The 27398-nt window shown below is 43.6% G+C and overlaps 1 protein-coding gene across 4 annotated transcripts; it reads left to right on the top strand.

Moving 5' to 3' along the window:
- The first annotated feature begins 4 nt into the window (after positions 1-4).
- LOC139364876 (choline transporter-like protein 2) lies at positions 5-27398 on the top strand. 4 transcript variants are annotated; one of them, XM_071102056.1, is made up of 22 exons: positions 5-226; positions 19186-19234; positions 19344-19417; positions 19602-19686; positions 19848-19932; positions 20043-20153; positions 20386-20446; positions 20648-20774; positions 20872-20955; positions 21080-21192; positions 21364-21495; positions 21760-21859; positions 22021-22113; positions 22248-22332; positions 22491-22753; positions 22889-22983; positions 23146-23249; positions 23426-23499; positions 23598-23668; positions 23820-23908; positions 24027-24111; positions 26525-27398. In XM_071102056.1, exons 1-22 carry the CDS (start codon positions 193-195, stop codon positions 26629-26631), a joined length of 2121 nt encoding a protein of 706 aa, XP_070958157.1. In that variant the 5' UTR covers positions 5-192; the 3' UTR covers positions 26632-27398. The 4 variants fall into 4 exon arrangements, with proteins under 4 accessions (XP_070958157.1, XP_070958155.1, XP_070958156.1 ...); XM_071102054.1 differs by having other exon boundaries at positions 24720-27398; XM_071102055.1 differs by lacking the exon at positions 5-226 and adding an exon at positions 16920-17118.

Below are 27398 nucleotides of genomic sequence, written 5' to 3'. Positions count from 1 at the left end.
CGTCATTCAAAGTTTTGTTGGCATTCACTTGTCAACTTTTTAAAGAAGGAACGTCTCGCCAAATGTTTTGAGTTTGATTCAGATTTGGAGTGGACTTCAGCGAAGTAACTTTATCCGTAGGCTACCATTTGGACTGGAAATTAGGATATATGTAGTCTTACAATTTTAGTTTACAAGTGGACTCACTAATTCATGATGGAACTGGAGGGTGAGAAACCGAAGTATGGTAAGTTGTTAGCTTGTTTAGTTTATATAGGCTACCATATCTCTTTAACAGCGCTCACTGTCCTGGGATAGCTAGCCGACCAGCCCCATATAGTTTCGTTTTCATGTATGAAGAAGACTGGAGTGTGGAATGCAACATTGTATTGGTGTGTGCTGGTTGCATGTAACAATTTAACTCAGCATTGGGCTATTACATATTTGATTTACCCCATTGACGTAGCCTAACTCAATCAACTTTTCTCTGTCTCATTTTCAGAGAATAGACGAATGGAAATTGACTCACAATTCGAGCCATACTTTTCATACGTAATAGTCTATGCTTGGTCTATGCTTCTGTTTTGGGCTAGTCTACACATTGCATTTGATTAGCCTATGTTGTTGTTGCCTCTCTCACACTCCCACGCCCAGGTCTCATCCCTGTGCCAAACAATGATATTACTGATAAACATTCCATACAATAATTGCACACTTGTATGCAAATACTGTAGCTTATCTCAAATGATCATACAATATGATTCTCAAATAGAATGTGGGTTTCTTTCAATTCTCTTAACATTTTCAGTTAGTCAGTAGTAAACATGTAGTTTACTATTGTTAGGGTTAAGCTGTAGTGTCCCTGCTCAGGCTTTGCGTGTTCAGTTGCTACATTCCTCAGCCTGGTATGGCACACTAGAGAACGACTCACCAGTTTTGTGCTGACAGAAAAATGACCACCATCCGAATATAGATTAGTTAATAAAAAAATGCCTCATGGTGGGTTTGAATCTGAATTTATAGAAGATACTGTGTGTATAGTTTCAGCTATTGTCAGGAAAACCCTGCAATTCCCTGCAATATAAAGATGTTGGTAGGTTAACGGATCCAAATAATTGTTGTTCATGTAAGGGAAATGTTTTTTCTTGACGATATGTTCTCATAATACATTATTTCATTTATGCTGCCTAAAAAGAGCAAGAATCTCTGCTGAAGTAGACAAACCTCTACCAAAATGATAGAGTCTGACTCCACGCTTGTAATTTGGACTTTAAATATACAGTACCAGTCAAAAGTTTGGACACACCTACTCATTCCAGGGTTTTTCTTTATTTTTACTATTTTCTACATTGACATAAAAACTATGAAATAACACATATGGAATCATTTTGTAACCAAAGTAGTGTTAAACAAATCAGAATATAAGATTCTTCAAAATTTGCACACTCTTGGCATTCTCTCAACCAGCTTCATGAGGTAGTCACCTGAAATCCATTTCAATTAGATGTGCCTTGTTAAAAGTTAATTTGTGGAATTTCTTTCCTTAATGCGTTTGAGCCAATCAGTTATGATGTGACAAGGTAGGGGTGGTATACAGAAGATAGCCCTATTTGGTAAAAACCATGTCCATATTATGGCAATAACAACTCAAATAAGCAAAGAGAAATGACAGTCCATCATTACTTCAGTCAATCTGGATGCTTTGCTGGTGACACTGTCTGTGATTTATTTAGAATTCATGGCACACTTAACCAGCATGGCTACCACAGCATTCTGCAGCGATACGCCATCCCATTTGGTTTGCGCTTAGTGGGACTATCATTTGTTTATCAACAGGACAATGACCCAACACACCTCCAGGGTGTCCAAGAAGGAGAGTGATGGAGTGCTGCATCAGATGATCTGGCCTCCACAATCACCCAACCTCAACCCAATTGAGATGGTTTGGGATGATTTGGATGGCAGAGTGAAGGAAAAGCAGCCAACAAGTGCTCAGCATATGTGGGAATTCCTTCAAAACTGTTGGAAAAGCATGTGAAGCTGGTTGAGAGAATGCCAAGAGTGTGCAAAGCTGTCATCAAGGCAAAGGGTGTCTACTTTGAAGAATCTAATTATAAAATATATTTTATTTGTTGAACACTTCTTTGGTTACTACATGATTCCATATGTGTTATTTCATAGTTTTGATGTCTTCACTATTATTCTACAATGTAGAAAATAGTAAAAATAAAGAAAATCCCTTAAATGAGTAAGTTTCTCATTTTCACTGTTTGTGTTTTGGTTTTATGTGGGGTTTGCAGGGCCCTGTGAACAAGATGGAGGAGGGATAAGGCAAGATTAATGGTTGACTTGTTAGCTGTCTCCCCCCTCCAGCCATATGAAAGCTGTTTTTCTTCTTTCCTCCGCACACAGCCTTTTCCTCCCTCTGCCTGTCTTATAATGACTCATTTATTATTTAAAATCCTCTCTTTCATTATCCAATACTTTTCCCACTCTTCCTACCACAATACATTTTACAACCTCAGTATAGGCTACTATTTAGTATACAGCACTGTTTGCCTCTTCCCTCTATACAGGATTTAGGAATGTGTTATAACCCTCATACAAACAAGTAGTCAGGTCAACAACAGAGCAAGATTTTGATGGGAAGAAAAGACAGTTGAGCATTAAACTGCATTGTGGGAATAGTAAGCTGTGACTTGGCAGGAAATAAAGTTGAAGACATTCTGTGAAAAGTTGTGGGGTTAATGACCTCTAGCATTATATTGTGACATAAATTACTCTCAAATTACTGTCAAATTCAGTGTAATAACTCCTATATGAAAATAATGATGGAGGTGCAGATGTATTGGAATCTGACCAGTAGGAAGCATATTTAGTGATAATCAGGTATTATGTGTTTGTGTGGTTATAAATAGTGTAATGATTGTTAGACAGAGGACTTATAGAGGCCCTTCGTTTTTCTTCTTCGTTGTAAGTTCCTTGTGCGTTTGTTTTGCGGTCGTATGAAGTCTTTCTGCATTTAATGGAAATCTGTCAGGGTTTTACATAAGAAGGCAACGGACAACAAACGTAACTATGGGGAGTTTGACACAGGCTACCACCTTGCAGAAATGAACAGTCCTCACTTGGTTAAAGATTGTATCTGTTTTTATGAAGAAATTGTTTTCAATATCTCCCCCAGCATTGCTCAACATTCCTTTGACCCTGACTCTCCCATGTGCTAATGTTGTAGATACATTCATACGGTTGTAATTTAGGTTTTCATGGTATAATAGGACTGCCTCAGAAATACAGTGGGGTTAAGGCTGCGATCTAACATAGTCATCCCCATTTCACATCATGGAGTAATTTCAGGCCAACACATATCAGGAAACCTCAATAACAGGGGAACTGACAGGATCAGACAGCATACAGCCCTGTGCAGTCTTAGTCTATATGTAATTATAAGACATATTTAGGAGAGTGGTTTGAAATTTGATCCAGAGTCTCTCTGATCTTTATTTCAAGCTCTGGCAAGGTCTAGCTACACTCTTAGAAAAAATGGTTCCAAAAGGGTTCTTTGGCTGTCCCCATAGGAGAACCCTTTCTGTTTTCAGGTAGAACCTTTTTGATTCCAGGTAGAACTCTTTTGGGTTCCATGTAGAACACTCTGTGTAAAGGGTTCTTCATGGAACTCAAATAGGTTCTGGCTGGAACCAAAATGGTTCTACCTAGGACCAAAAAGGATTCTTCAAAGGGTTCCCGTATGGGGACAGACAAATAACCCTTTTAGGTTCTAGATAACACCTTTCTTTCTAAGAGTGTAGCAATAGTGAAGTGTTGTGCTATTCATGAACATTTACATTTGAAGTCCAATCCAGCTGTTTTCTATTACAACAGCTGTCATCGTGTTATCACTTCCCACATTGTCACTTTACTCAACAACTGTATTGAATAAACAGGCATCCCACTGGGCACACTGGTTGAATCAATGTGGTTTCCACAACATTTAAATGAAATTACATTGAATCAACGTGGAATGGATGTTGAATTGATGTCTGTGCCCAGTGGCATGCCTCTAGGGAAGGAGAAAAGTGTTCCCAACTAGCCCCAATTATTATTGTTTAATCTGCTTGTTCACAGTCTGGTCCAAACATACTCATGTGAATTATTAACCCAACAAAAGTTACGTTTTGTTTCCATTCAGACAGCAGACAGCCTGAGTGTTTGATGTTATTAGGGATAGTTATTATGGTCATGGGGCCTGAGGAGAAGAGAAGAAGCAGAGGCCAATTCCTGTAATAGTGAGGTTGAGTTATAGGACCACCCTCGCTGTTATCATTAGGAACCCCGGTCTATTTGTGTGGTATACCCTTCCTCTTCATGACTGGTAGTCATCGCTGTTGGACTTGGCTGCCCTCCCACAGCCTGTCTGGTCTGTCACATCTTGTCACGACTTCCGCCGAAGTCGGGTCCTCTCCTTGTTCGGGCGGTGCTCGGCGCTCAGCGTCGCTGGTCTTCTAGCCATCACCGATCCACTTTTCATTTTCCATGCGTTTTGTCTTGTTTTTCCTCACACCTGGTTTCAATTCCCTCAATCACTTGTTGTGTATTTAACCCTCTGTTCCCCCCATGTCTTTGTGTGGGATTGTTTATTGTAAGTGCTTGTGCATGTGTTGATTGGTGCGCGACAGGTTTTTGTACCCAATATTTTGTTATTTTTATGCCGTTGGTTTTGCTATTAAAATGCTCCGGCTATTACCAAGTTCTGCGCTCCTGCGTCTGACTTCTCTGCCACCGGTTACGCACCCCGTACAGAATCCCACACCAACTATATGGAGTCAGCAGGAGCAAGTGCCCCTGGAATAGGGGTGGAGGAGTGCATCCGGGAGCATGCGGTGATGCGCCACCATGGACCACGTTGTCCAAACTATGGACCGCTGGGAGAGGCAGGGAGTTCCTCCAGCGCCTTCACCAGCACAACCAGGGTCTCCACTACTCACCCCCCCTTCACCCGGTCCCAGTGGGATTCGTCTCGCCCTTCCCAGGGAGTATGACGGGACGGCTGCACGCTGCCAGGGTTTTCTGTTACAGCTCGACCTCTACCTGGCAACCGTCCACCGGCTCCTTCAGGTCGTGAGAAGGTGTCTGACCTCGTCTCGTGCCTCTCTGGGAAAGCCTTGGAGTGGGCCAACGCTGTGTGGGGAGAAGGAGATGCGGCGCTGGACCAGTCTTCAACCATCCACCCAAGGGTAGAGCGGCGGGTGAACGTCTCTTCCATAAGAGGCAGGGGACGAGGAGCCATGGATTTTCGGACCCTGGCCGCAGGCGCAGGATGGAACGATGGGGCCCTGATCGACCACTATCGCTGCAGTTTTGTGCGAGGACGTCCGTCGGGAGTTGGCTTGCTTGGACACTACCCTCACTTTCGACCAGCTGGTGGACCTGTCCATTCGGCTGGATAACCTGCTGGCCACCCACGGACGTCCAGATCTGGTTCTATCGGTTCCATCCCCCAGCACTGCTGCTCCAGTACCCATGGAGCTGGGAGGTGCGTAGGGAGACTGGAGGAGGTTCCGACTCGTGCACCATCTGTGGCCGCAGAGGTCACACTGCCGGTCGGTGCCGGGTTGGGTCCTCTGGGGATCGAGGCAGCAGGCAGGGCACTCTGGCGTCATCCCAGGTGAGCCGGCACCATTCTCACCCAGAGCCCTCTGTTGCACACATGTTTTTGTATGTTTCTTTCCCTGAGTTTCCCCCGCATTCCCAGCATAAGGCGCTCGTCGATTCAGGCACGGCTGGGAATTTTATAGACAGATCGTTCGCCCTTAGTTTAGGGATCCCCATTGTTCCCGTGGCTGTGCCCTTCACCGTTCACGCCTTAGACAGTCGACCATTAGGGTCAGGGTTGATTAGGGAGGCCACCGCTCCTCTGGGCATGGTGACGCAGGGGGGTCACAAGGAGAGAATTAGTCTCTTCCTCATACACCGTGCGCATTCCCCCTGAATATGCCGATTTGGCTCTCGCCTTCTCCAAAAAGAAGGCGACTCAATTACCACCCCATCGACGGGGCGATTGTGCGATAAATCTCCTGGTAGATGCTGCACTTCCCAGGAGTCACGTGTATCCCCTCTCCCAGGCGGAGACGGCGGCTATGGAAACACATGTCTCCGAATCCCTGCGTCAGGGGTACATTCGGTCCACTTCACCCGCCTCCTCGAGTTTCTTTTTTGTGAAGAAGAAGGAGGGAGGTCTGTGCCCGTGTATTGACTATCGAGGTCTAAACCAGATCACTGTGAGGTACAGTTACATGCTACCTCTCATAGCCACAGCAATTGAGTCAATGCACGGGGCGTGCTTCTTCACCAAACTAGATCTCAAGAGTGCTTACAACCTGATGCGTATCCGGGAGGGAGACGAGTGGAAGACGGCGTTCAGTACGACCTCAGGGAATTATGAGTACCTCGTCATGCCATACGGGTTGATGAATGCTCCATCAGTCTTCCAAGCCTTTGTAGACAAGATTTTCAGGGACCTGCACGGGCAGGGTGTAGTGGTGTATATTGAGGACATTCTGATATACACCGCTACATGCGCTGACCATGTGTCCCTGGTGCACAGGGTGCTTGGTCGACTGTTGGAGCATGACCTGTACGTCAAGGCTGAGAAATGCCTGTTCTTTCAGCAGTCTGTCTGCTTCCTAGGGTACTGCATTTCCACCTCATGGGTGGAGATGGAGAGTGACCGCATTTCAGCCCTGCGTAATTGGCCGACTCCCACCATGGAAAAGGAAGTGCAGCGGTTCCTTGGGTTTGCCAATTACTACCGGAGGTTTATCTGGGGTTTTGGTCAGGTAGCGGCTCCCGTTACCTCACTGCTGAAGGGGGGCCCGGTACGTTTGTAGTTTTCGGCTGAGGCGGACAGGGCTTTTGGTCACCTGAGGGCTCTGCTTACCTCGGCTCCCGTGCTGGCCCACCCGGACCCTCTTTGGCGTTCATTGTGAAGGTGGACGCTTCCGAGGCTGGGATAGGAGCCGTGCTCTCTCAGCACTCGGGTACGGCACCGAAGCTCTGCCCCCGTGCCTTTCTTCTCGAAGAAGCTCAGCCCGGCGGAGCAAAACTATGACGTGGGGGACCGGGAACTGTTGGCTGTCGTCAAGGATCTGAAGGCGTGAGACATTGGCTTGAAGGGGCTAAACACCCTTTTCTCATCTGGACTGACCACCGCAATCTGGAGTACATCCGGGCAGCGAGGAGACTGAACCCTCGCCAGGCAAGGTGGGCCATGTTTTTTCACCTGTTTTTTCACCCCTTTCCTACAGACCAGTTTTCCAAAATGTGAAAGCAGACGCACTGTCCCGACTGTATGACACAGAGGAGCGGCCCATGGATCCCACTCCCATACTCCAGGCATCCTGCCTGGTGGCGCCGGTAGTGTGGGACCTGGACGTGGACATTGAGCAGGCATTACGTGCAGAGCCCGCTCCCCTCCAGTGTCCCGCTAGACATCTGTACATTCCGTCTGCTGTCCGTGACTGGTTGATCTATTGGGCCCACACGTCACCCTCCTCTGGTCATCCTGGGATCGGTCGGACGGTGCACTGTTTGGTTGGGTCGGACGTCGCCCATGTTCACCTCCAGCAGGTCGTGCTGCACCAGAAAGCCAGCGCAGACCGTCACCGCAGTGAGGCCCCGGTGTTCGCACTGGGGGACTGGGTCTGGCTTTCGACACGGAACCTGCCCCTCTGCCTGCTCAGCCGGAAGCTAGGTCCGTGGTTTGTGGGGCCATTTAAAGTACTGAGGAGAGTGAACGAGGTTTGTTATAGGTTACAGCTTCCCCCTGATGACCGTATTAACCCCTCGTTCCATGTGTCTCTCCTCAGGCCGGTGGTGGTTGGCCCGCTCCAGGAGTCTTAGGTGCGGGAGGTTCCTCCACCCCCTCTGGACATCGAGGGGGCCCCGGCGTACTCCATTCGCTATATCCTGGATTCGAGGCGTCGGGCGAGGGGCCTTCAGTACCTCGTGGAGTGGGAAGGAACGGTCCGGAGGAGAGGTACTGGGTTCTAGTGGAGGACGTGTTGGACCCCTCAATGCTGCGGGAGTTCCACCGTCTCCGTCCGGATCGCCCGGTGCCTCGCCCTCCGGGTCGACCCCGAGGCCGGCATCGGCGCGCTGCTGGAGCCGTGCGTCAAGGAGGAGGTACTGTCATGACTTCCGCCAAAGTCGGGTCCTCTCCTTGTTCGGGCGGCGGTTGGCGGTCGGCGTCACCTGTCTTCTAGCCATCATCGATACACTTTTCATTTTCCATGTGTTTTGTCTTGTTTTTCCTCACACCTAGTTTCAATTCCCTCAATCACTCTGATTGATTGTTTTGTGTGGGATTGTTTATTGTAAGTGCTTGTCCACCTATTGATTGGTGCACAACGGGTTTTTGTACCCAATAACTTGTTATTTTTATGCCGTTGGTTTTGCTATTAAACTTCTGCGTCTGACTTCCCTACCACCGGTTACGCACCCCTTACACATCTGGATGTTTGGAAGGTGAAAAACCCCTATACTCTTTGGAATTCTGCATTGTTTTGTAGATTGTTGTAGCTGAGTCAGAGCCACGAGTAAGGGGTGCAAAAATAGAGCACTATTTTGGAAATTAGGTTCATTTAGCAGACATTTAGAGAGTGTAATCATGTTTCTTTGTCAATGTTATCAAAACATAGCCAAGTAATCTAATTGATGTTGCCTAATGGGTTGGTGCTGAGGCTCTGGCCTATCTGTCTCTGCTATGAGCACAATGGAGAAAACAACAAAGACAAGACATGAATGGGCGTCTGTTTCATTGAAGTGCAGTGCTGTCTGTTGTCCCTGAGAGAGTCTCTCACTGGAGTAAATTAGGGAGACAGACAGTAGAGGTGACACTCTCTCCTCAGGAAGATGGGCCTGTTTATCCAGCAGGCTTCAGAAAGTGGAAACTGAAGAAGAGGAGATGGTTAGGATTCAGGAGCCTCTTATATTCATTGTTACAGCAGAGTTTTGTTTAGGATTTTAGTCCAGAGCAGGGATGGAATTACATATTGTCTCTTGGGATGCTCTAAAAATAGTGGACTGGACCAACATTGATATTTGTAACGTTTATGTGGGTGTCCTGGTAGCTCTGTAATTTGAACCCTGACCCAAAGTGTACAGACATCTAGTCCAGACCATAAAGAGGATGCTGTCTTTACTAGCAGAGATATTTGGAGAGAGGGCACACTTCCCTACCCTAACCACCAACAAGGCTCCATATCTAGTTTCGATATCTCTGAAGTAGTTATGTTATCTGCTGTTGGTCAAATCAATCTTATCTTGATGTTGAAAACTCCCTATGAGGGAAACGGTCATACATACTGCACTCAGTCAACACTCTACTACTGCACTTACTGTAATGAGAGACAGACAGACTGCTACTATAGCCTACTGAGTTGATATGACATCATGCTTCTCTTTTCTCAGGAGTATACAGTGCCTTCGGGAAAGTATTCAGACCCCTTCCCCTTTTCCACATTTTGTTACGTTACAGTCTTATTTTAAAATTGATTAAATAAATAAAAAATATTAATCAATACAAACAATACCCCAGAATGACAAGTACAAGTACAGTGCCTTGCGAAAGTATTCGGCCCCCTTGAACTTTGCGACCTTTTGCAACATTTCAGGCTTCAAACATAAAGATATAAAACTGTATTTTTTTGTGAAGAATCAACAACAAGTGGGACACAATCATGAAGTGGAACGACATTTATTGGATATTTCAAACTTTTTTAACAAATCAAAAACGGAAAAATTGGGCGTGCAAAATTATCCAGCCCCCTTAAGTTAATACTTTGTAGCGCCACCTTTTGCTGCGATTACAGCTGTAAGTCGCTTGGGGTATGTCTCTATCAGTTTTGCACATCGAGAGACTGAAATTTTTTCCCATTCCTCCTTGTAAAACAGCTCGAGCTCAGTGAGGTTGGATGGAGAGCATTTGTGAACAGCAGTTTTCAGTTCTTTCCACAGATTCTCGATTGGATTCAGGTCTGGACTTTGACTTGGCCATTCTAACACCTGGATATGTTTATTTTTGAACCATTCCATTGTAGATGTTGCTTTATGTTTTGGATCATTGTCTTGTTGGAAGACAAATCTCCGTCCCAGTCTCAGGTCTTTTGCAGACTCCATCAGGTTCTCTTCCAGAATGGTCCTGTATTTGGCTCCATCCATCTTCCCATCAATTTTAACCATCTTCCCTGTCCCTGCTGAAGAAAAGCAGGCCCAAACCATGATGCTGCCACCACCATGTTTGACAGTGGGGATGGTGTGTTCAGCTGTGTTGCTTTTACGCCAAACATAACGTTTTGCATTGTTACCAAAAGGTTCAATTTTGGTTTCATCTGACCAGAGCACCTTCTTCCACATGTTTGGTGTGTCTCCCAGGTGGCTTGTGGCAAACTTTAAACAACACTTTTTATGGATATCTTTAAGAAATGGCTTTCTTCTTGCCACTCTTCCATAAAGGCCAGATTTGTGCAATATACGACTGATTGTTGTCCTATGGACAGAGTCTCCCACCTCAGCTGTAGATCTCTGCAGTTCATCCAGAGTGATCATGGGCCTCTTGGTTGCATCTCTGATCAGTCTTCTCCTTGTATGAGCTGAAAGTTTAGAGGGACGGCCAGGTCTTGGTAGATTTGCAGTGGTCTGATACTCCTTCCTTTTCAATATTATCGCTTGCACAGTGCTCCTTGGGATGTTTAAAGCTTGGGAAATCTTTTTGTATCCAAATCCGGCTTTAAACTTCTTCACAACAGTATCTCGGACCTGCCTGGTGTGTTCCTTGTTCTTCATGATGCTCTCTGCGCTTTTAACGGACCTCTGAGACTATCACAGTGCAGGTGCATTTATACGGAGACTTGATTACACACAGGTGGATTGTATTTATCATCATTAGTCATTTAGGTCAACATTGGATCATTCAGAGATCCTCACTGAACTTCTGGAGAGATTTTGCTGCACTGAAAGTAAAGGGGCTGAATAATTTTGCACGCCCAATATTTCAGTTTTTGATTTGTTAAAAAAGTTTGAAATATCCAATAAATGTCGTTCCACTTCATGATTGTGTCCCACTTGTTGTTGATTCTTCACAAAAAAATACAGTTTTATATCTTTATGTTTGAAGCCTGAAATGGGGTCGCAAAGTTCAAGGGGGCCGAATACTTTCGCAAGGCACTGTATTTAGACCCTTTGCTATGAGACTCGAAGTTGAGCTCAGGTGCATCCTGTTTCCATCCTTGAGATGTTTCTACAACTTGATTGGAGTCCATCTGTGGTAAATCTGGTGCATCCTGTTTCCATCCTTGAGATGTTTCTACAACTTGATTGGAGTCCATCTGTGGTAAATTGAATTGATTAGGCATGATTTGGAAAGGCACATAAGAGCTCCGAGACAGGATTGTGTCGAGGCACAGATCTGAAGAAGGGTACCAAACAAGTTCCGCAGGATTGAAGGTCCCCAAGAACACAGTGGCCTCCATCATTCTTAAATGGAAGAAGTTTGGAACCACCAAGACTCTTCCTAGAGCTGTCTGAATACTTATGTAAATGTGATATTTCAGTTTTTTTGCCAAGATTTTGAAAAACCTGTTTTTGCTTTGTCATTATGGGGTATTGTGTGTAGATTGATGAGGGGGAAAAAAACATTTTAATCACTTTTAGAATAAGGCTGTAACGTAACAAAATGTTGAAAAAGTGAAGGGGTCTGAATACTTTCCAAATGCTCTGTATAATAGTTGACTCAGGAGAAGTGCACATTGGATGAGTGCATACTGTTTATGTGCATTGCTGTTCACCAGTCCCAAACAAAATACATTATTTATGTTCTCTCCAGATATGTGCATACACATATTCAGCATGACAGTCACAATATATTCTGTACATAAAGCACTGTAGATATTGGTATGGGTATAAATACAGGCATGGTGGACAGATAAAACATTTATTGGAAGGTTGACCTTATTTATGGTCGTTTTCACTATTGAGAGGCTAGAGAGGAAGGATAATATTGAGGGGAAACTCGACTCAGGAAACAATACAACATTTCCAAAGCAAGGTCAAGAAAACCAGAAGGTCAAGACAACCAGAAGCAAAACTGCCAAGTGTAGTACACTATACACTGAGCTCTCTGTCCACAAGAGAAACAGTGGTACAGTGGGGCAAAAAAGTATTTAGTCAGCCACCAATTGTGCAAGTTCTCCCACTTAAATACTTATTTTCCACCATAATTTGCAAATAAATTCATTAAAAATCCTACAATGTGATTTTCTGGATTTTTTTTCTCATTTTGTCTGTCATAGTTGAAGTGTACCTATGATGAAAATTACAGGCCTCTCTCATATTTTTAAGTGGGAGAACTTGCACAATTGGTGGCTGACTAAATACTTTTTTGCCCCACTGTATATCTATTTTTTTGTGCAGATTCTTGGGAAACATCTAGCCACAGTAGTGTACCCTAATAAACAACCGATGTAGCAAATAACATTTGTCCTGATAGTGAATGTATGTCACGCCCTGGCCATAGAGAGGCTTTTATTCTCTATTTTGGTTAGGCCAGGGTGTGACTAGGGTGGGCATTCTAGTTTCTTTATTTCTATGTTTTCTATTTCTTTGTGTTTGGCCAGGTGTGGTTCTCAATCAGAGGCAGCTGTCTATCGTTGTCTCTGATTGAGAATCATACTTATGCAGCTTTTTTCCCACCTGTGTTTGTGGGTAGTTATTTTCGGTTTCTGTACCTGACAGAACTGTTCGTTTGCGCTTTGTTATTTTGCTCAAGTGTTTTGAGAACAAAAGGATTACGTACACTCACCCCGCTGCGCTTTGGTCTACTTCATTCGACGCCGTGACAATGTAGTGAAGCTGAGGATGCATTAATGGATTAAAGCTGGCAGGCCCTGACAGCACACTCCCACTCACCATGCTTCCCCAACAGAATACCACGTTGTTCCTAATGTGCTGTAGCTTTTTTTAATACCTTTTCTCAAGCCATAGAGAAAATGTGACACTGAAATGTGGGAATTTATGTCATACCCATATTATGTATTCAGTGGAGATCCAACTCTTGCAGGGTGAAATATGCTCCCTGTGCATAGCCCATTGAGATGTTGAGACTATTTTGTGCTGGTAGTTTGTAACAGTCTGTTACTGTGCATGTAATAATGAGCCAGTAAGGTTTTACAGAAAATGAAGATAGAGGGAGCCTTTGCTTTCTCTCATTAACTTGTAATGAAGGGAAAATTGGCCATTACCAGAATGACAGACTATCCCATTGGCCAAAACAAGTGACTACACTGCCTGGAAAGAGTATGGAGAGATTCCAACAGAAGCTTCTCATCAATACCCATTTTCCAAACACAGCTCATCATGAAACATAGTCAATTTCCCCATAATCTGTCTTTATCATCAGCATACACAGCATCCAGGTGAGGTTCAGACAAAGGCAATCTAAATTGGATTGTTATAGAGATTGCTTTTCATTGCTCACTGCTAAATGTGTTTTAATAAAAAGTAGTCTAATATCCCGCTAGCGTGCAAACCCAGTGAAAGCAGAGGAAATGGCACAACAGGATGTGGTTATGGATATGTGAATATCCAGCCAGGCTGGGTGAAACCACCCAATGTAATACAGTCATGTTCCCACAAGAGGTTAGAAAACACCTATGAATATGACATACAATGGCTCTGAGAGGACACACCTGGATATAACAGAGAGGAATAAGGGAAGCGAGGTTTAACTCAGCCCAAAATATGTCCATGAAAATAAGCCCACGAAGTGAGGTATTTTTGTATGGAGGTCAATGAAAGTGTCGAATTTGGTTTAAAAAAATGTAAGGTTAGACTATTTTGATAGTCCATCTGTAGATGCTCTATCCAAATAAAGTGTGGCCAAATGTAATTGCTCATTTGCTACGTGAGGCTTATTTGATCGAATAGAAGTTTCATAATGATTGGGTTGTTACGAATGCACTGATTTATGTGGACACACATGGCATTTCGGCAACTTTGGAAGAAAAAAAACAACTTTATATCTGCATTGTGCCTGTTCTCATAGAGATAGATCGAGGACTCATCATGGACAGGGATCGACATTAATACTTGTCCGCTTGCCTGGGACAAGTAAAACAATTGTCGGACAAGAAGAATATAGATTTAAGTTGTCCAAATGGACACGTAAAAAACAGTCACGCAAAAATCACAATTACAAACATTAGGTTACTCCGATCAGAATTGGATCAGTGTCCTCCGGATGCAATGTGTTGCACACTGTCCTCCCAATCTCAGCAGAGCGCATCTGAGTATAATATTCTAGGCCTGCATTGACAGGCCTTTACATCTTGCAGTCGCGAGATGCGTTTTTGAAATGTACATTTGTTGATATTCATTGCTAGTTAGTGAGTTATTTGCCCAGTTATAGCTCATTTTAGTCATGAATGAAAGTCATGAATGAAAATCCTGTAAAAGTCATGGTGTGTGTATCACATTGCCAGAGGAGAGAGAGAGAGACATTTGCGCAGCAGGTCAAATAATGATATACAAAAAGACTAACTAGATAGCCAATTCAAAACATACTGTGTAGTTTGGCTGGGCACCGGTAGGTGTATAACACTTAAATACATTATTTCAATCTTTAACTATCTAGCTTTTAGCATGTATTAATGTCATTGTCATGTCCGATGTCCTAAAATAACTTTCCACCGGCACTCGTGTATAGTCGCACGTGGCCTGACATGCACAGTTGATGAAACCAATGCTGCAAACTCCGGTTGTAAAAACCGTCTCTCACACGCTCAAAATCTATTCACTGGCCATGTAATTCTGACAAAGTTACAAGAATATTCATAGACTAGGCTAATTGACAAGTAACTCTTATGCTGTCAACACTGAATATTTGAACCTTATAAATAGATAAACATCTTAGTTAGCTACCTCAACCACCTTAACCATTTTATCCCTGGTTCATTGAATAAGGGAATTATTTTATAAAGACCATTAAAAGTATTTGGTTGTAATTGTAATGTTGCAGGGTGGCCAATCATGCTCCAGGAGATTCCAGGAGTGTTATTTGGTGTGCAGGCTTTTGCTCCAGCTTTGCGTGAACACAGCACATTGCAAAAAATCAACTGCTCAATAGGACCTTGATAAGCTGACTCTGGTGCGTATTTTACTTTGTGGGGGTTAAGTGCCTTGCTCAAGGCCACAACAGCAGGAGATACTGTATAATACATGGGATCAGACCAGCAGCCTTCCATTGTCAATACCAGTGATAATTCATATTATTTTGTGAAGTAGTTACTTGCATAATACAAAATCATTTGTCATATTTTTGGCTTTTTTGGAGGGGCGGTACAAGTGACTTGAGCTTTCGGACAATTAAAAAAATCTGTCCTACTTGGCTAAAAAAGTGAATGTCAAGCCCTGATTGATTTAGCCATTGAGGACTTCCACCATTTTTAATGTAGTAAACTGGGTGGGGATTCCTATGAGTTAGAAGCAATCAGCCAATGAAGAAGAAGAAAATGTACTACCTTAAAATTGAGATGCCATGCTGTCACGGACAATATAATGGCACAGATACAAAGATGAGTCCTCTATCTATCTCTATGGCCCGTTGTTCACACATTTATCTGCCCTCTCATTGGCTATAATGGTCCCTCCTGCTTGCCTTCCATGTTGGAGGATATGTATTTCCATTGTCAGAGCAGTCACATGTCTATCTTGTCAATATAATAGACAATCTTTGGCTATAATGAACAGCTTTGAATTGAATGCAATTTGTGAATAATCCATTGGGCAGAGGTGCGCTCAGTTTACTTGAACGTTTGCTACGTTGCAGAAACGGTTTGTACTGACGCTTGTACGTTTTTGAACGGACTTTGAGGTACATTTGCTCCGGTTTGGTGGGTGTGGCGAGTCGTGCCTTGATGCAATGAGTAACGTATTTAAAGGTCAGAGGCCATGATACAGCTTTCCCCAAAAGACAATCCAACCCCCCTTTTCACCTGGCCGTTCAGTACATCGCTGTTAACGTTCAGTTGAATGTTGCAGAACATAAAAACATACTAAACGAAGCCCTGGTGTGACAATAATTATTCAAACGTAGAAGAAGTGACGGTTAGAAATAAGTAAATAAGGCTGCGTTTCCACAGGCAGCCCAATTCTGATATTTTTTCCACAACTTGGTCTTTTGACCAACCACATCAGATCTTTCACATCAGGGCCCTTTTTCCCAATAGCATCTTAAGGCTGAGTTTATTGTTAGAACCAACAATGGGCCCAGATCTTTTTGAGAGCTGATCTGATTTGTCAAAAGGCCAATTAGTGGAGAAATATCAGAATTGCCATTTAAGATAGCTCTAGAAGTTAAATAAGGTATCAAAATATAGCTTTGTGTTCATTTGACAGTCTAAATAGCTTCAGGGCTGGAGATCTTGATTAAAGCGTTCATCTATCCAGTATTATAACCAGCCCACCGGAGTCTCATCAGTCTCCAGTGCAACAGCTTTTTGTTTTTCCCCCAAACACATGCGTTTAATCACTCCTGTATAGTTTGCTTGGGATCCACAAAGATATCCAGCAGCTTTTTCACAGAGGGGGAGGGGAGAGTCAGTGTAGTGGAAAACAAGGAATTGTCTCCACCCATTTTGCCTTGTTTGTGCTCCCACCCTTCCCTGTAGGTGAGCTACCTGACCAAACTCTGGGGAGAGAGAGAGAGTGTGAAAGATGTAGAGAAAGCCAGGAACAAAGGCAGAGAGTGTGAGAAACACAGACAAAAAGAGCTCTGTGTGGAGGAAAAAGGGGAAGAGAAAGGTACAGGTGGACTAGAGATTTGAGCTAGGCAGCTGTTGGGGGGAGGGACAGTGGGTGGACTCTGAGGAACAGGGGTGTGCTCAGAGCTGTTGCAGACAGGTTGGACAAGTTTCTTCCCACAATACCTGTCTCTCTCACGTTCTTAAACACACCAGTTGGCAGGAAAAGGAAGTGAAGCAGAAAAGAGCTGAAGAAAAAGAGGGAGAGTGTTCTGGTCCTTTATAAGCTGACAACCAGAAAGGAATTTAAAGATGCCTGAGGAGCAACCCTATTATGGAAAGCATGGTAACTTCTAATTGCGCCAACTTGGTTTTAGTTTCTTCTAATTGCTCCAATGTGGTTTTACCTCTTTTAATCTTGTGAAAAGTTGTTTGTGTCTTTATGATGGTTGGTTTGGTTGTAGCTTAAGTTCTTGACGTGGGATAGAGCTTTTCTCACTGCTTGAATGTTTTAATCAATCTATCAGTTGGAGCTTGTTAAAGGGTGGCGTAATTTGTCTCTAGAGAAGAGCGGCACTGGGTGAAACTACACCTCTAGTATTGGCCTTATGAAAACATGTCTGAGAATGGGTGTGGGTTAAACCTGCTGATTATACATGTGTGTGGATAAATGCAAGTGCGTGTGTATCAATGTTTTCTCTCTTTTATCAAATGCTGCTGCATTGTGTGTATATAAGGACTGAAATTGTCAGGAAACATTATTTGTTTTCAGCCCTGAAAAAATATAAATGCGTCAGCCATTGTTGTTTTGGGCAAATGTTTCCGCACTTTGCTCCAGTCTACACTCCCTTTGCAAGCTGTTTCCACCATGTCTTTGAAGGGCATCTCAGGCTGATTATGCCCATGTAACACTTTAACATCCAGACTCTGTATCTCTGTGCTTGTGGACCTGCTGTGTCCAGTGGATTGATGTTCTCTGGGAGCAGGCCCACTATAATGCATGCTGCAATAGCACCCTGACCACTGCTCTGCATTATTAATGGCCGCCATGCTGAACGTCATACTCTATAGTATCTAGTCTAGACCCAGTGGTTCATCCACCTTAAGACTGTGATTATTGATGTTCTGGGAAGTTGGGATTCACTATGGCTCAACTTGAGCACTTCTGACTGATTTGTTATAATCGTACCCTTTCTCATCTAGTCCTAAATGTAGTTGACTTTAATGCCTCCTTTTGGTCATCTGAGGATTTCGAACTGGCAATGAGTGAATGTAGTTTTGCTCATGACATATCCATTCCCTCCTTGTACAGTAACTCTAGTTAACTTTGATTGATGTGGGCTGATGGCAGATGTGGAGAGTCTGTCGTCTCTGTGCTCCTCCTCACCCTGTTGGAACTCCAGGGTTCAGATCCAGGTTACACATTGTATTGGGTGTGCATGTGTGAAAGGGAGAGAATATTGTGCACTGGTTTATAGCCAAGTTTAATTTGGGGGATGTTATCAAGTTGAGAAAATCAAGAAACATTAACAAGAACAGAAACTTTTTTTTTTTAACCTTTTCGTGGCATTCAGCATCGGCTGAAGGAGACATCACATGCATTCATTCCCCACATACGCTGCTGCTACTGTCTTATGTATCCTGTTGCTTGGTCACTTTACCCCTACCTATATGTAGATCACAGGAGGCTGCTGAGGGGAGGACATTTCATAATAATGACGAATGGAGCAAATGAATGGCATCAAACGCATGGAAACCATGCTTGATGTATTTGATACCATTCCGCTCCAGCCCATCCTCCCCAATTAAGGTGTCACCAACCACCTGTGATGTAGATGGCTACCTCAATTACCTCATACCCCTGCACATCAACTGTGGTACTCCCTGTATATAACCATGTTACTTTTTACTCGTTATTCAGTATTCACTGTGTATTATTCCTCGTTCCACCATTTTTTATATTTTATCTGAACTCTGCATTGTTGGGAAAAGACCCCCAAGTAAGCACAAAAAAAAGTGATTTGATGAATAGGTTGTGCTCACACAGTAGAGTTGCTGACCTCTGGTGACTGTGTTGTGGTACTGCAGGTTCTCAAATTAAGGTTGCTTAGTCACTGTAGAGGAATTTGTTGGGTTGCCAGGTGTGTCTGCCCTGAGGGAAAAGTAATCTGACCAACAGTAAAGGGAGCAGAATGTTGACACGTGGGCAATCCACTTTGTTTACCCCATGAAATGTATAACTAGGAGGCAGACGCCCCCACATGGAACAGTGTCAAAGTGCATCTTGGTTATTAAATGTCTTTGACAGCCCTGCAGTGTGTACACTTTCATTTAACTTCTACGCTGCAAGCCATTTACCATCTGAAATGGTATTCCTACTGTATTTTTCAATATTTGCTTTCTTTCCATCTAGGTGAACCAAGAAAGTATGACCCCACCTTCAAAGGCCCCATCTATAACAGGTGAGAGGATTGCCAGTTCATCCACACTGTAGTCAGGATGGCACATAATTTGCATCTAAAAACTATTGGTCCCATAACGTTTCCATATCTCCCCCTCTCTTTACTCTAGGGGCTGCACTGACATTGTATGCTGCATCCTCTTCATTATTTGCATACTGGGCTATGTTGCAGTGGGAATTCTGGGTAAGTAAATGTGTCCTATAGGCACGAACAAGCTCAACCTACCCCATATTAAGGACTTGGGTATACCCGGAGTCATGCCCTTGGGTATGTCTCTGAGTGCTGCTCACCTAAAGCATGTCTGTGTGTTAAAGATGTCTGGTATTTGATTTGTTTCTTTGTTGTTGATGGTTCCCTTCTCCCCTAGCCTGGTCCCAGGGAGACCCCAGGAAGGTGATCTATCCCACAGACAGCAGAGGACAGTTCTGTGGGCAGGCAGGCACACCTCTGGAGTAAGTTCTGCCCTCACCATTCATGCACAGTGGAATACATAACTGATAATCACTAACACTCACATGTGTTGATTGTCTCCATCATTCCCCCTCCCTGGGCATTCACTCTCTTTAAACCTGCTCTTGTTCTCTGAACAACTGGTTGTGTGTGTTTATTGTAGGACGAAGCCCCTGCTGTTCTACTTCAACATCATGAAGTGTGCCAGTCCCATGGTGCTGCTGGAGTTCCAGTGCCCAACCACACAGGTGACCTGAACCTTTGTTTTCAGTTGATACGTTCTTGAACACCATGTTATTTATGCATGCCTATGCACTTGTATTATCTTGTCTCATGGTAACATTTCTTTTGCCATCAGATGTGTGTGGAGAAATGCCCTGATAAGTTCATGACGCTCCTGAAGGCCTACACCAATAAAGAGGACTTTAAGTATTATAAGAACTTCTGCAAGGAGGGTCTAGAGGGGCTGGTGAGTAGCATGTGAAGAGGAATCTGAGATAGGTGGCGTAGTAGTTTTCCAAAATCAACATGGATGACAATGTCAAGATTCCTTGGTATAGAATGTCAAGAATGTGACAGTGTTTTGTTCTACAACAATAGTGTGCCCAGTGGCAGTTTAGTGTGAACCATTCAAACTTTGAATATACATTGCCGCACCAATGGTTAAGATACTAAGTGCTGGTTGTTCATGTGTGTTTTAGACTGTAACACAGATCCTGAGTTCTGGCCTGTGTCCTGCCATGCTGACTCCAAGTAAACCCTGTAAGTACGGCTCTAGTCTCTTTTGTTCCCCTATCCTGTCTACCTGCCCTTCTTCCATTCCTCTGAGTCGAACTCCCCAACACTCCATCTGGCCAGACCATCCTCCACAATTCCGGAATTTGAAAAAAGTGAAAGACATTATTTTAGCTGCTCTCCCTTATTGTCGTGTCTTCTCCTTCACCCCCCTTCCTCTTCCTCCAGTCACCCGCAGGTGCTTCCCTGCCCTGGACCAGAAGAAGGGAGGGGAGATCACAGTGGGAAATAACTCTAAGTTTGATGACGGGGAGGGGAACATTAGAGATGCCAAAGATCTGGTGGCGGGGGTCAAGTGAGTCCACAGAAACAGAATTTGCATGATGTTGTCCTGTCATGGTTGCTAGGGCTACATCTACAATCCGCATTGGTCACTGTATTTTCTTCTATAGGAATGCCACAGTGGTCATTGAAGCTCGACAAGTGGTCATGAAGATCTTTGAGGATTACACCCAGTCCTGGTACTGGATCCTAATGTAAGTCCGCATCTTCCCTTTGACACTATTGTGCAGTAATGCATTCACACTGAATTCCAAAGCACTTGATCAGCAAAGAGTCAGTTACGTAGCCACTCAAGTTTGTCTTTGTGTCGGGGTTCAGAGGGTTGGTGATTGCCATGCTCATCAGTCTCCTTTTCATCGTCCTCCTGCGCTTCCTGGCCGGGATCATGGTGTGGGTCATGATCGTCATGGTGATTCTGGTCATTGGATACGGTAAAAACCAGTTCAACAGAAGTCCCCTTTTGAGTTGTTTCTTAATGTTCATATCTCTACTATATATAAACTCTCTATAATCAACAAAGTCATATCCTGTGTCCCTTTCCCTAATCTCTATCTAAATGCTGTACGTCCCTCTTGTGGCCATGCTCTGTAATTGCACCACAGGCATCTTCCACTGCTCCATGGAGTATGTTAGCCTGAAGTCAGAGGCCGGCTCTAATGTCACTCTAAAGGACCTGGGCTTCCAGACAGACTTCTCTGTGTACCTGCATATCAGACAGACCTGGCTGGCCTTCAGTAAGTCTCCCCACTAACCTCCTCTCAACCTTACAGCTAGTGTGGCTCAGGAGGTATACACCTGGGCCAATACATTAGAGTTCTACTGTATATCACGAAGCAGGATCAATGTTAGCCAGGTAACTTTTATAAACCCTTAGATATATTGCAGTGTTATCGCAAGCATAAACTGATACCAAGGACAACTAGGATTCCTGTATAAATGGTTGTGACTGAATTCTCCATTTTGTTTTTATGCCTTTTCTGTCTCTCCCATTCTCTTAGTTATTATTCTGGCCATTGTGGAGGTCGTCATCATTTTGCTGCTCATCTTCCTCAGGAATAGAATCCTCATCGCTATCGCTCTCATCAAAGAAGCCAGCAGGTCAGGAAATGGGAGTGCTCTCTGCAGTTACAGCCTTTTCTAATGAGATTGGATGGGAAATGGATCATTGAATGCTAGATCATTGTCATTAAAGGGTGATCGAAATACATAGATGGCGGATAAGACCTTTCTAGTGCTAAACTGTGATGTTTTGTTTACAGGGCCATTGGGTATGTGATGTCAGCCCTGTTTTACCCCTTGTTCACCTTTGCCCTCCTATCCATTGTCATTGCCTACTGGGCTGTCACCGCTGTGTATCCTTCATGTTTGGAGAAAAATGACTCATAGGCTTGAGTAACTCAACATGCTCTTCTGAATGATTGATGTGTATTTGCTGGGATGTGTAGTTCTCTGGGTCATGTTCTAGACCTTGACAGCCTCTGGCCAGGTTCCTGTCCACCTCCAATCAGCCCATCTATAAGGTGTTCAATGAGACGGCCTGTGATCACTCCAGGAAAATCTGCGAGCCAGCTGTGAGTCCTGCTTTTCCGTTAGCCCATGCAGTATATCACCATCGAACAGCCTGATCTTAATTGGGGATACATTGAACCATCGGCTCACATCCCATGATAAAAGTGTATACAATGGGTAGAATGTCCACTGTTGATTCTTCTCTACCTGTCTCCTCCAGAACTTCAGCACATCCAGTATGAAGGCGGAGTGCCCAGACTCCAAGTGTCTGTTTGCCTTCTACGGTGGAGAGACGGTCTACCACAAGTACCTGATCGGCCTGCAGTTCTACAACGTCTTCCTGTTCTTCTGGTGTGCCAACTTTGTGACAGCGCTGGGTCAAATGACCCTGGCTGGGGCCTTTGCCTCCTACTACTGGGCCTTCGTCAAGCCTGACGACATGCCTGCCTTCCCCATCTTTTCATCCCTTGGCAGATCACTCAGGTGTGTATGACTGTTTACGTTCCTGTTCCTAACCAAGTTGGGTGTTCAGATATGTACATGATGCTTTGTTGCATATGTGGGTATCTTGACAACATTCAAGGTTGGTTAGTGACATCTCGTCACTCCCCTGCTCAGGTATCACACAGGTTCCCTGGCGTTTGGCTCGCTCATCCTCTCCATCATCCAGATCATCAGGGTTCTGCTGGAGTACATCGACCACAAGCTCCAAGGTGAGCCATAGATCCTCTATTAGCAGTACTACGTACGGTGTGTTGCTATTAACACAGCTGTCATTGTTTGCCCTCATCATACTTCACACTAGTGTATAAATGTTTTTTTTACTTGTGTTGGCTCTGATTGGTTCTGCCCTACTGTGTTATTCTCCCCTAAAGGAACCCAAAACAAGTGCACAAAGTTCCTTCTGTGCTGTCTCAAGTGCTGCTTCTGGTGCCTGGAGAAATTCATCAAGTTCATCAATAGAAATGCCTATATTATGGTGCGTGTACCACCTGTTTGTATGCTCCTGCTGTGCCCAATGTCACCCAGTTAAATGCATGTCAGATTGGATATAATTAATTGCAGAGGAGCTTTGTCACCTGGATCATCTAACTGTTAACTGTGGGAAAATGTTTGGTTTATGCTTGATTATGAATTTGAGTCTGCTGCCTCCAGGTGGCGATATATGGCAAGAACTTCTGCACGTCTGCCAAAGATGCCTTCTTCCTTCTCATGAGGAACATGATCAGGTGAGTGAGTGTGCTGTTTCTTAATGTTTGTGTTGACTTAATGAACTTTACAAAATGGACTATGATCCATCACAACGTATCACTGTTTGACCTTGCAGGGTAGCCGTCCTGGACAAGGTGACAGACTTTCTGTTGTTCCTGGGCAAACTCCTCATCGTGGGGCTTGTGGGTAAGTGAGGCTGTTTCTACAGGAAACATGATAAACAATAACACGTTCTCAGTAGGGCCAGTCTTCTAATGATTGTATTTAGTTTTATTACGTTTCACTGTTGACAACCAGTTGTGCTATTGGATGAGAACTCTTCAGTCCTGTTTCCCAGGAATCTTTGCGTTCTTCTTCTTCTCTGGGAGGGTGAAGGCCTTTGAGAACACAGCGCCCAACCTCCACTACTACTGGGTTCCCATCCTGGTGAGTAGCATAGCCATGCTCCGGGTCTGGTGGGTTATGTACAAAGACATGTAGTTTAACCTGAGTGTAACCTACAGTGTTATGTATTGTAATGGTTGGAGTGTGTTTCTCTCCTCAGACGGTGGTGGTTGGTTCCTACCTTATTGCCCACGGCTTCTTCAGCGTGTACGCCATGTGTGTGGACACACTCTTCCTCTGCTTCTGTGAGTAACAGTAGAACCATCCCCCTCTCTTGTTTTACGCATTGTCTTTCCCCCACAAACACAAGGTACCAGTGGTGAGAAGGTAAAGGATTATGGTGTACACAGTATACTTAGGAAATGGCTGCCTCGTGTTGGCAACTCTTTTACATCTCAAAGCTTTACTAAATGGCAAGTTTTGAAGTCAAGATGTCCCAATGTGTCTAGAGTTCATGTTGTCCTGAAACGGCGACTTCCTCTCTTTCTTCATGACCTCTTTCACTGCTAATGGTGTTGGGCTGCCACTAATGATGAATTGCATGATGATATTCTGGTGTTCTTCATAATGCTTTATTGCTAAGTTATTGATCCTAACCCAGCTATCTAGGACTAGTGTTAACTTGCTGGTTGCAGACAATGGGGAAGTTTGGGTGTTGATCTATTCATTTAAAATGCGAATGGGTGCTTTTGCGGGGAATTTTGACTGACTTTCTCTTTCTCTCCCTTCTCAATTCATATTGTTTTCCTCCATCTCCCTTACTAATGCCACCCTTCACCTTCATCATCCTGTTTTCCAATCAACCATCCCTTGACCCCATATAACACACGCGCGCACACACACACACACATAGGCGAAGACCTGGAGAGAAATGATGGCTCTCTGGCAAGACCGTATTACATGTCAGCTTCGCTCCATGACATTCTGTCGGAGAACAAGGTTGTGGAGGAGACCGAGGAGCCAACCCAGTCCTCGCCACATCAGCCAGACTACCAAGACGTCCAGCTGAAACAATAGCAGCCTCCGATGCAGCAGAAAGACCAGGACGTTTAGGGGTAGTCATAGCAAAGACACTGTGGACGAGATCTCCACCTGCAGATCTGTCTTGTAGAAATGGGCATGCTACTCATGATTGGTAGATCGACATCAAGGCCTGAATTTGAACAAGTCAACTGCTTCACCAGTGTCCTTCTCCCTATAGAAACGTGTGTGTGTGTACAATTGAAGTCGGAAGCTTACATACACCTTAGCCAAATATATTTAAACTCAGTTTTTCACAATTCCTGACATTTAATCCTAGTAAATATTCGATGTCTTAGGTCAGTTAGGATCACCACTTTATTTTAAGAATGTGAAATGTCAGAATAATAGTAGAGAAGGATTTCAGCTTTTATTTCTTTCATCACATTCCCAGTGGGTTAAAGTTCACATACACTCAATTAGTATTTGGTAGCATTGTCTTTAATTTTGTTTTTAACTTGGGTCAAATGTTTTGGGTAGCCTTCCACAAGTTTCCCACAATAAGTTTGGTGAATTTTGGCACATTCCTCCTGATAGAGCTGGTGTAACTGAGTCAGGTTTGTAGGCCTCCTTGCTCGCACACGCTTTTTCTGTTCTGCCCACAAATTTTCTATAGGATTGAGGTCAGGGCTTTGTGATGGCCACTCCTATACCTTGACTTTGTGGAAATGTGTGGATTAGTTGAAAAACAAGTTTTAATAACTCCAACCTAAAGTATGTAAACTTCTGACTTCAACTGTATGTATGTATGCATGTGCTCTTAATGGTTGGAGTTGGCAAATGATAGTCGTTTCAAACCATAAACAATGCTAGGGATTCCACTGATGTTTTAGTGAACATGTTGCAGTTCTGACATTGTTGCTAGAAGGGAAACACTGTCGGCCATAGGAAACAATGTGCCTAATTGACTATCTGTTTTGGTCTGATGTATTGAACCTCTTACATATCACATTGTTTACAGTTAATGCATTCAAAAGATCTCTGCAATGCTACCATCGTTAGTATTACTGCTATCAGTGCATTATTAAAATGTTGATATTTTCAATGATCTATAAAAGCCATATGTAGTTTTGTATATACTGAAATGTATTTCTTAGTTCCGCTTGTGAGGGAAGCGGCTCCATTTTGTTCTGTAAAGCAATTGCAATCAGATCCCTTATTGCCTTGAAATGTTTGCCTGTCAGCAAGGTCTGTTTGATGCACTGCCCTGGAGACTCCTAGGATCTTTGAGCATTAACTGAATGCAGTATCTCCTTTCTCTTTCTCGTGCTATTGTGCATGTTGGTAGTATGTCTGCTAGTGATTAAAGCTGCCAGTCTCTGTTATTTGTCTTTCCTCCTCATTCTCTTTCTGCATTGTGTTGATGGGGAACAAGCTAAGGTAACTAACTTCCTTTTGGGTTTGACAAGGCAAACTTTTTACCAATTCTATCAAAAGCAGGCCAATTATGTTTTGTAGGATGACATGTGAAATGATTTAAAGCATTTGTTTAATTTGGTGTAATCTTTGAAGCTTTGCTAATGAATCACAAGTTGGTTCTGATCTGGCCCCTGCTTGGAAATGTAACAATGTTCAAGTTTTTCCTTTTGAAATAATGTTCATATTTTTGTCTCCATGATGTTTTCCCTGATTCTTCAGTGGAGGACCTGGAGAGGAACGATGGCAGTGCGGAGAGACCCTACCTGATGTCTGACCGCCTCCTCAAAGTCCTGAATAAGAAGAACAAGCCTGAACCAGCAGAGTAGCGCTCTCTCATGTGGTGTGGAGGAGGGCAAAAGCTCTGGTGTGTAATTGTATATAGTGGAGTATGCCTTAAAGACCAGGTTGGCCTAGGACCTCATGCTGTCACTCATCCTGTACCTATGTGGCAATCTGTTGCCAAAAGTCCAAACAATCGCTGCTGTCCTCTGGTCGAGTGAGGCGTATAAATCCTAAATGGAATTTTAATGCTGCATGCAGAGTGCTTACAATGATGTTATTTTTTTTCATTGTTATTTGGTTTGGATGAAATCATAGTTTGTTTATTTTTTAAGTATATTTTCAAAAACCAGCAACCAAATGTGGTTCTTATTGAATATAGTTGTATGTTACTGTAATCAGACCAGCTGTAAGCCAGTATGTTATGAGCATGCTTTGTTATGAATATTACTTGGAGTGTGTTACATGAAGGTGAGAACAGAACTGATCTATTTAGTGAAGTATTTTATACATTTGTATGTAACCTATGCAATTATTTTAATACATGCAGTACTTCAAACAAGTTTAAAATGTATAACTACTTAATTGTTGCAATATTTTCTCTGCTTTGTCCTTACCAAAGCCATTAATACAGTACTGTAGCCCCTTTTTAACCCGCTGTTCAACATCAATGCTGCTCTCTGTTATTGCCAGGGAATGAGTGGTAAAGAAATGTATTAAGATGGTGTGAAGCTGAAAGCAGGGGAAAATATGGGTTGTGTATGTGGATCTGTTTAAGTGCCTGTGGAGTTCTGAAAATAAAAATAGTTTTGTA

This window comes from Oncorhynchus clarkii, chromosome 13, assembly GCF_045791955.1.
Source record: "Oncorhynchus clarkii lewisi isolate Uvic-CL-2024 chromosome 13, UVic_Ocla_1.0, whole genome shotgun sequence".
Lineage (NCBI taxonomy): Eukaryota > Metazoa > Chordata > Actinopteri > Salmoniformes > Salmonidae > Oncorhynchus > Oncorhynchus clarkii.
Note: the sequence above shows the minus strand (reverse complement) of the source record. Positions and strands in the feature narration are given on the sequence as shown.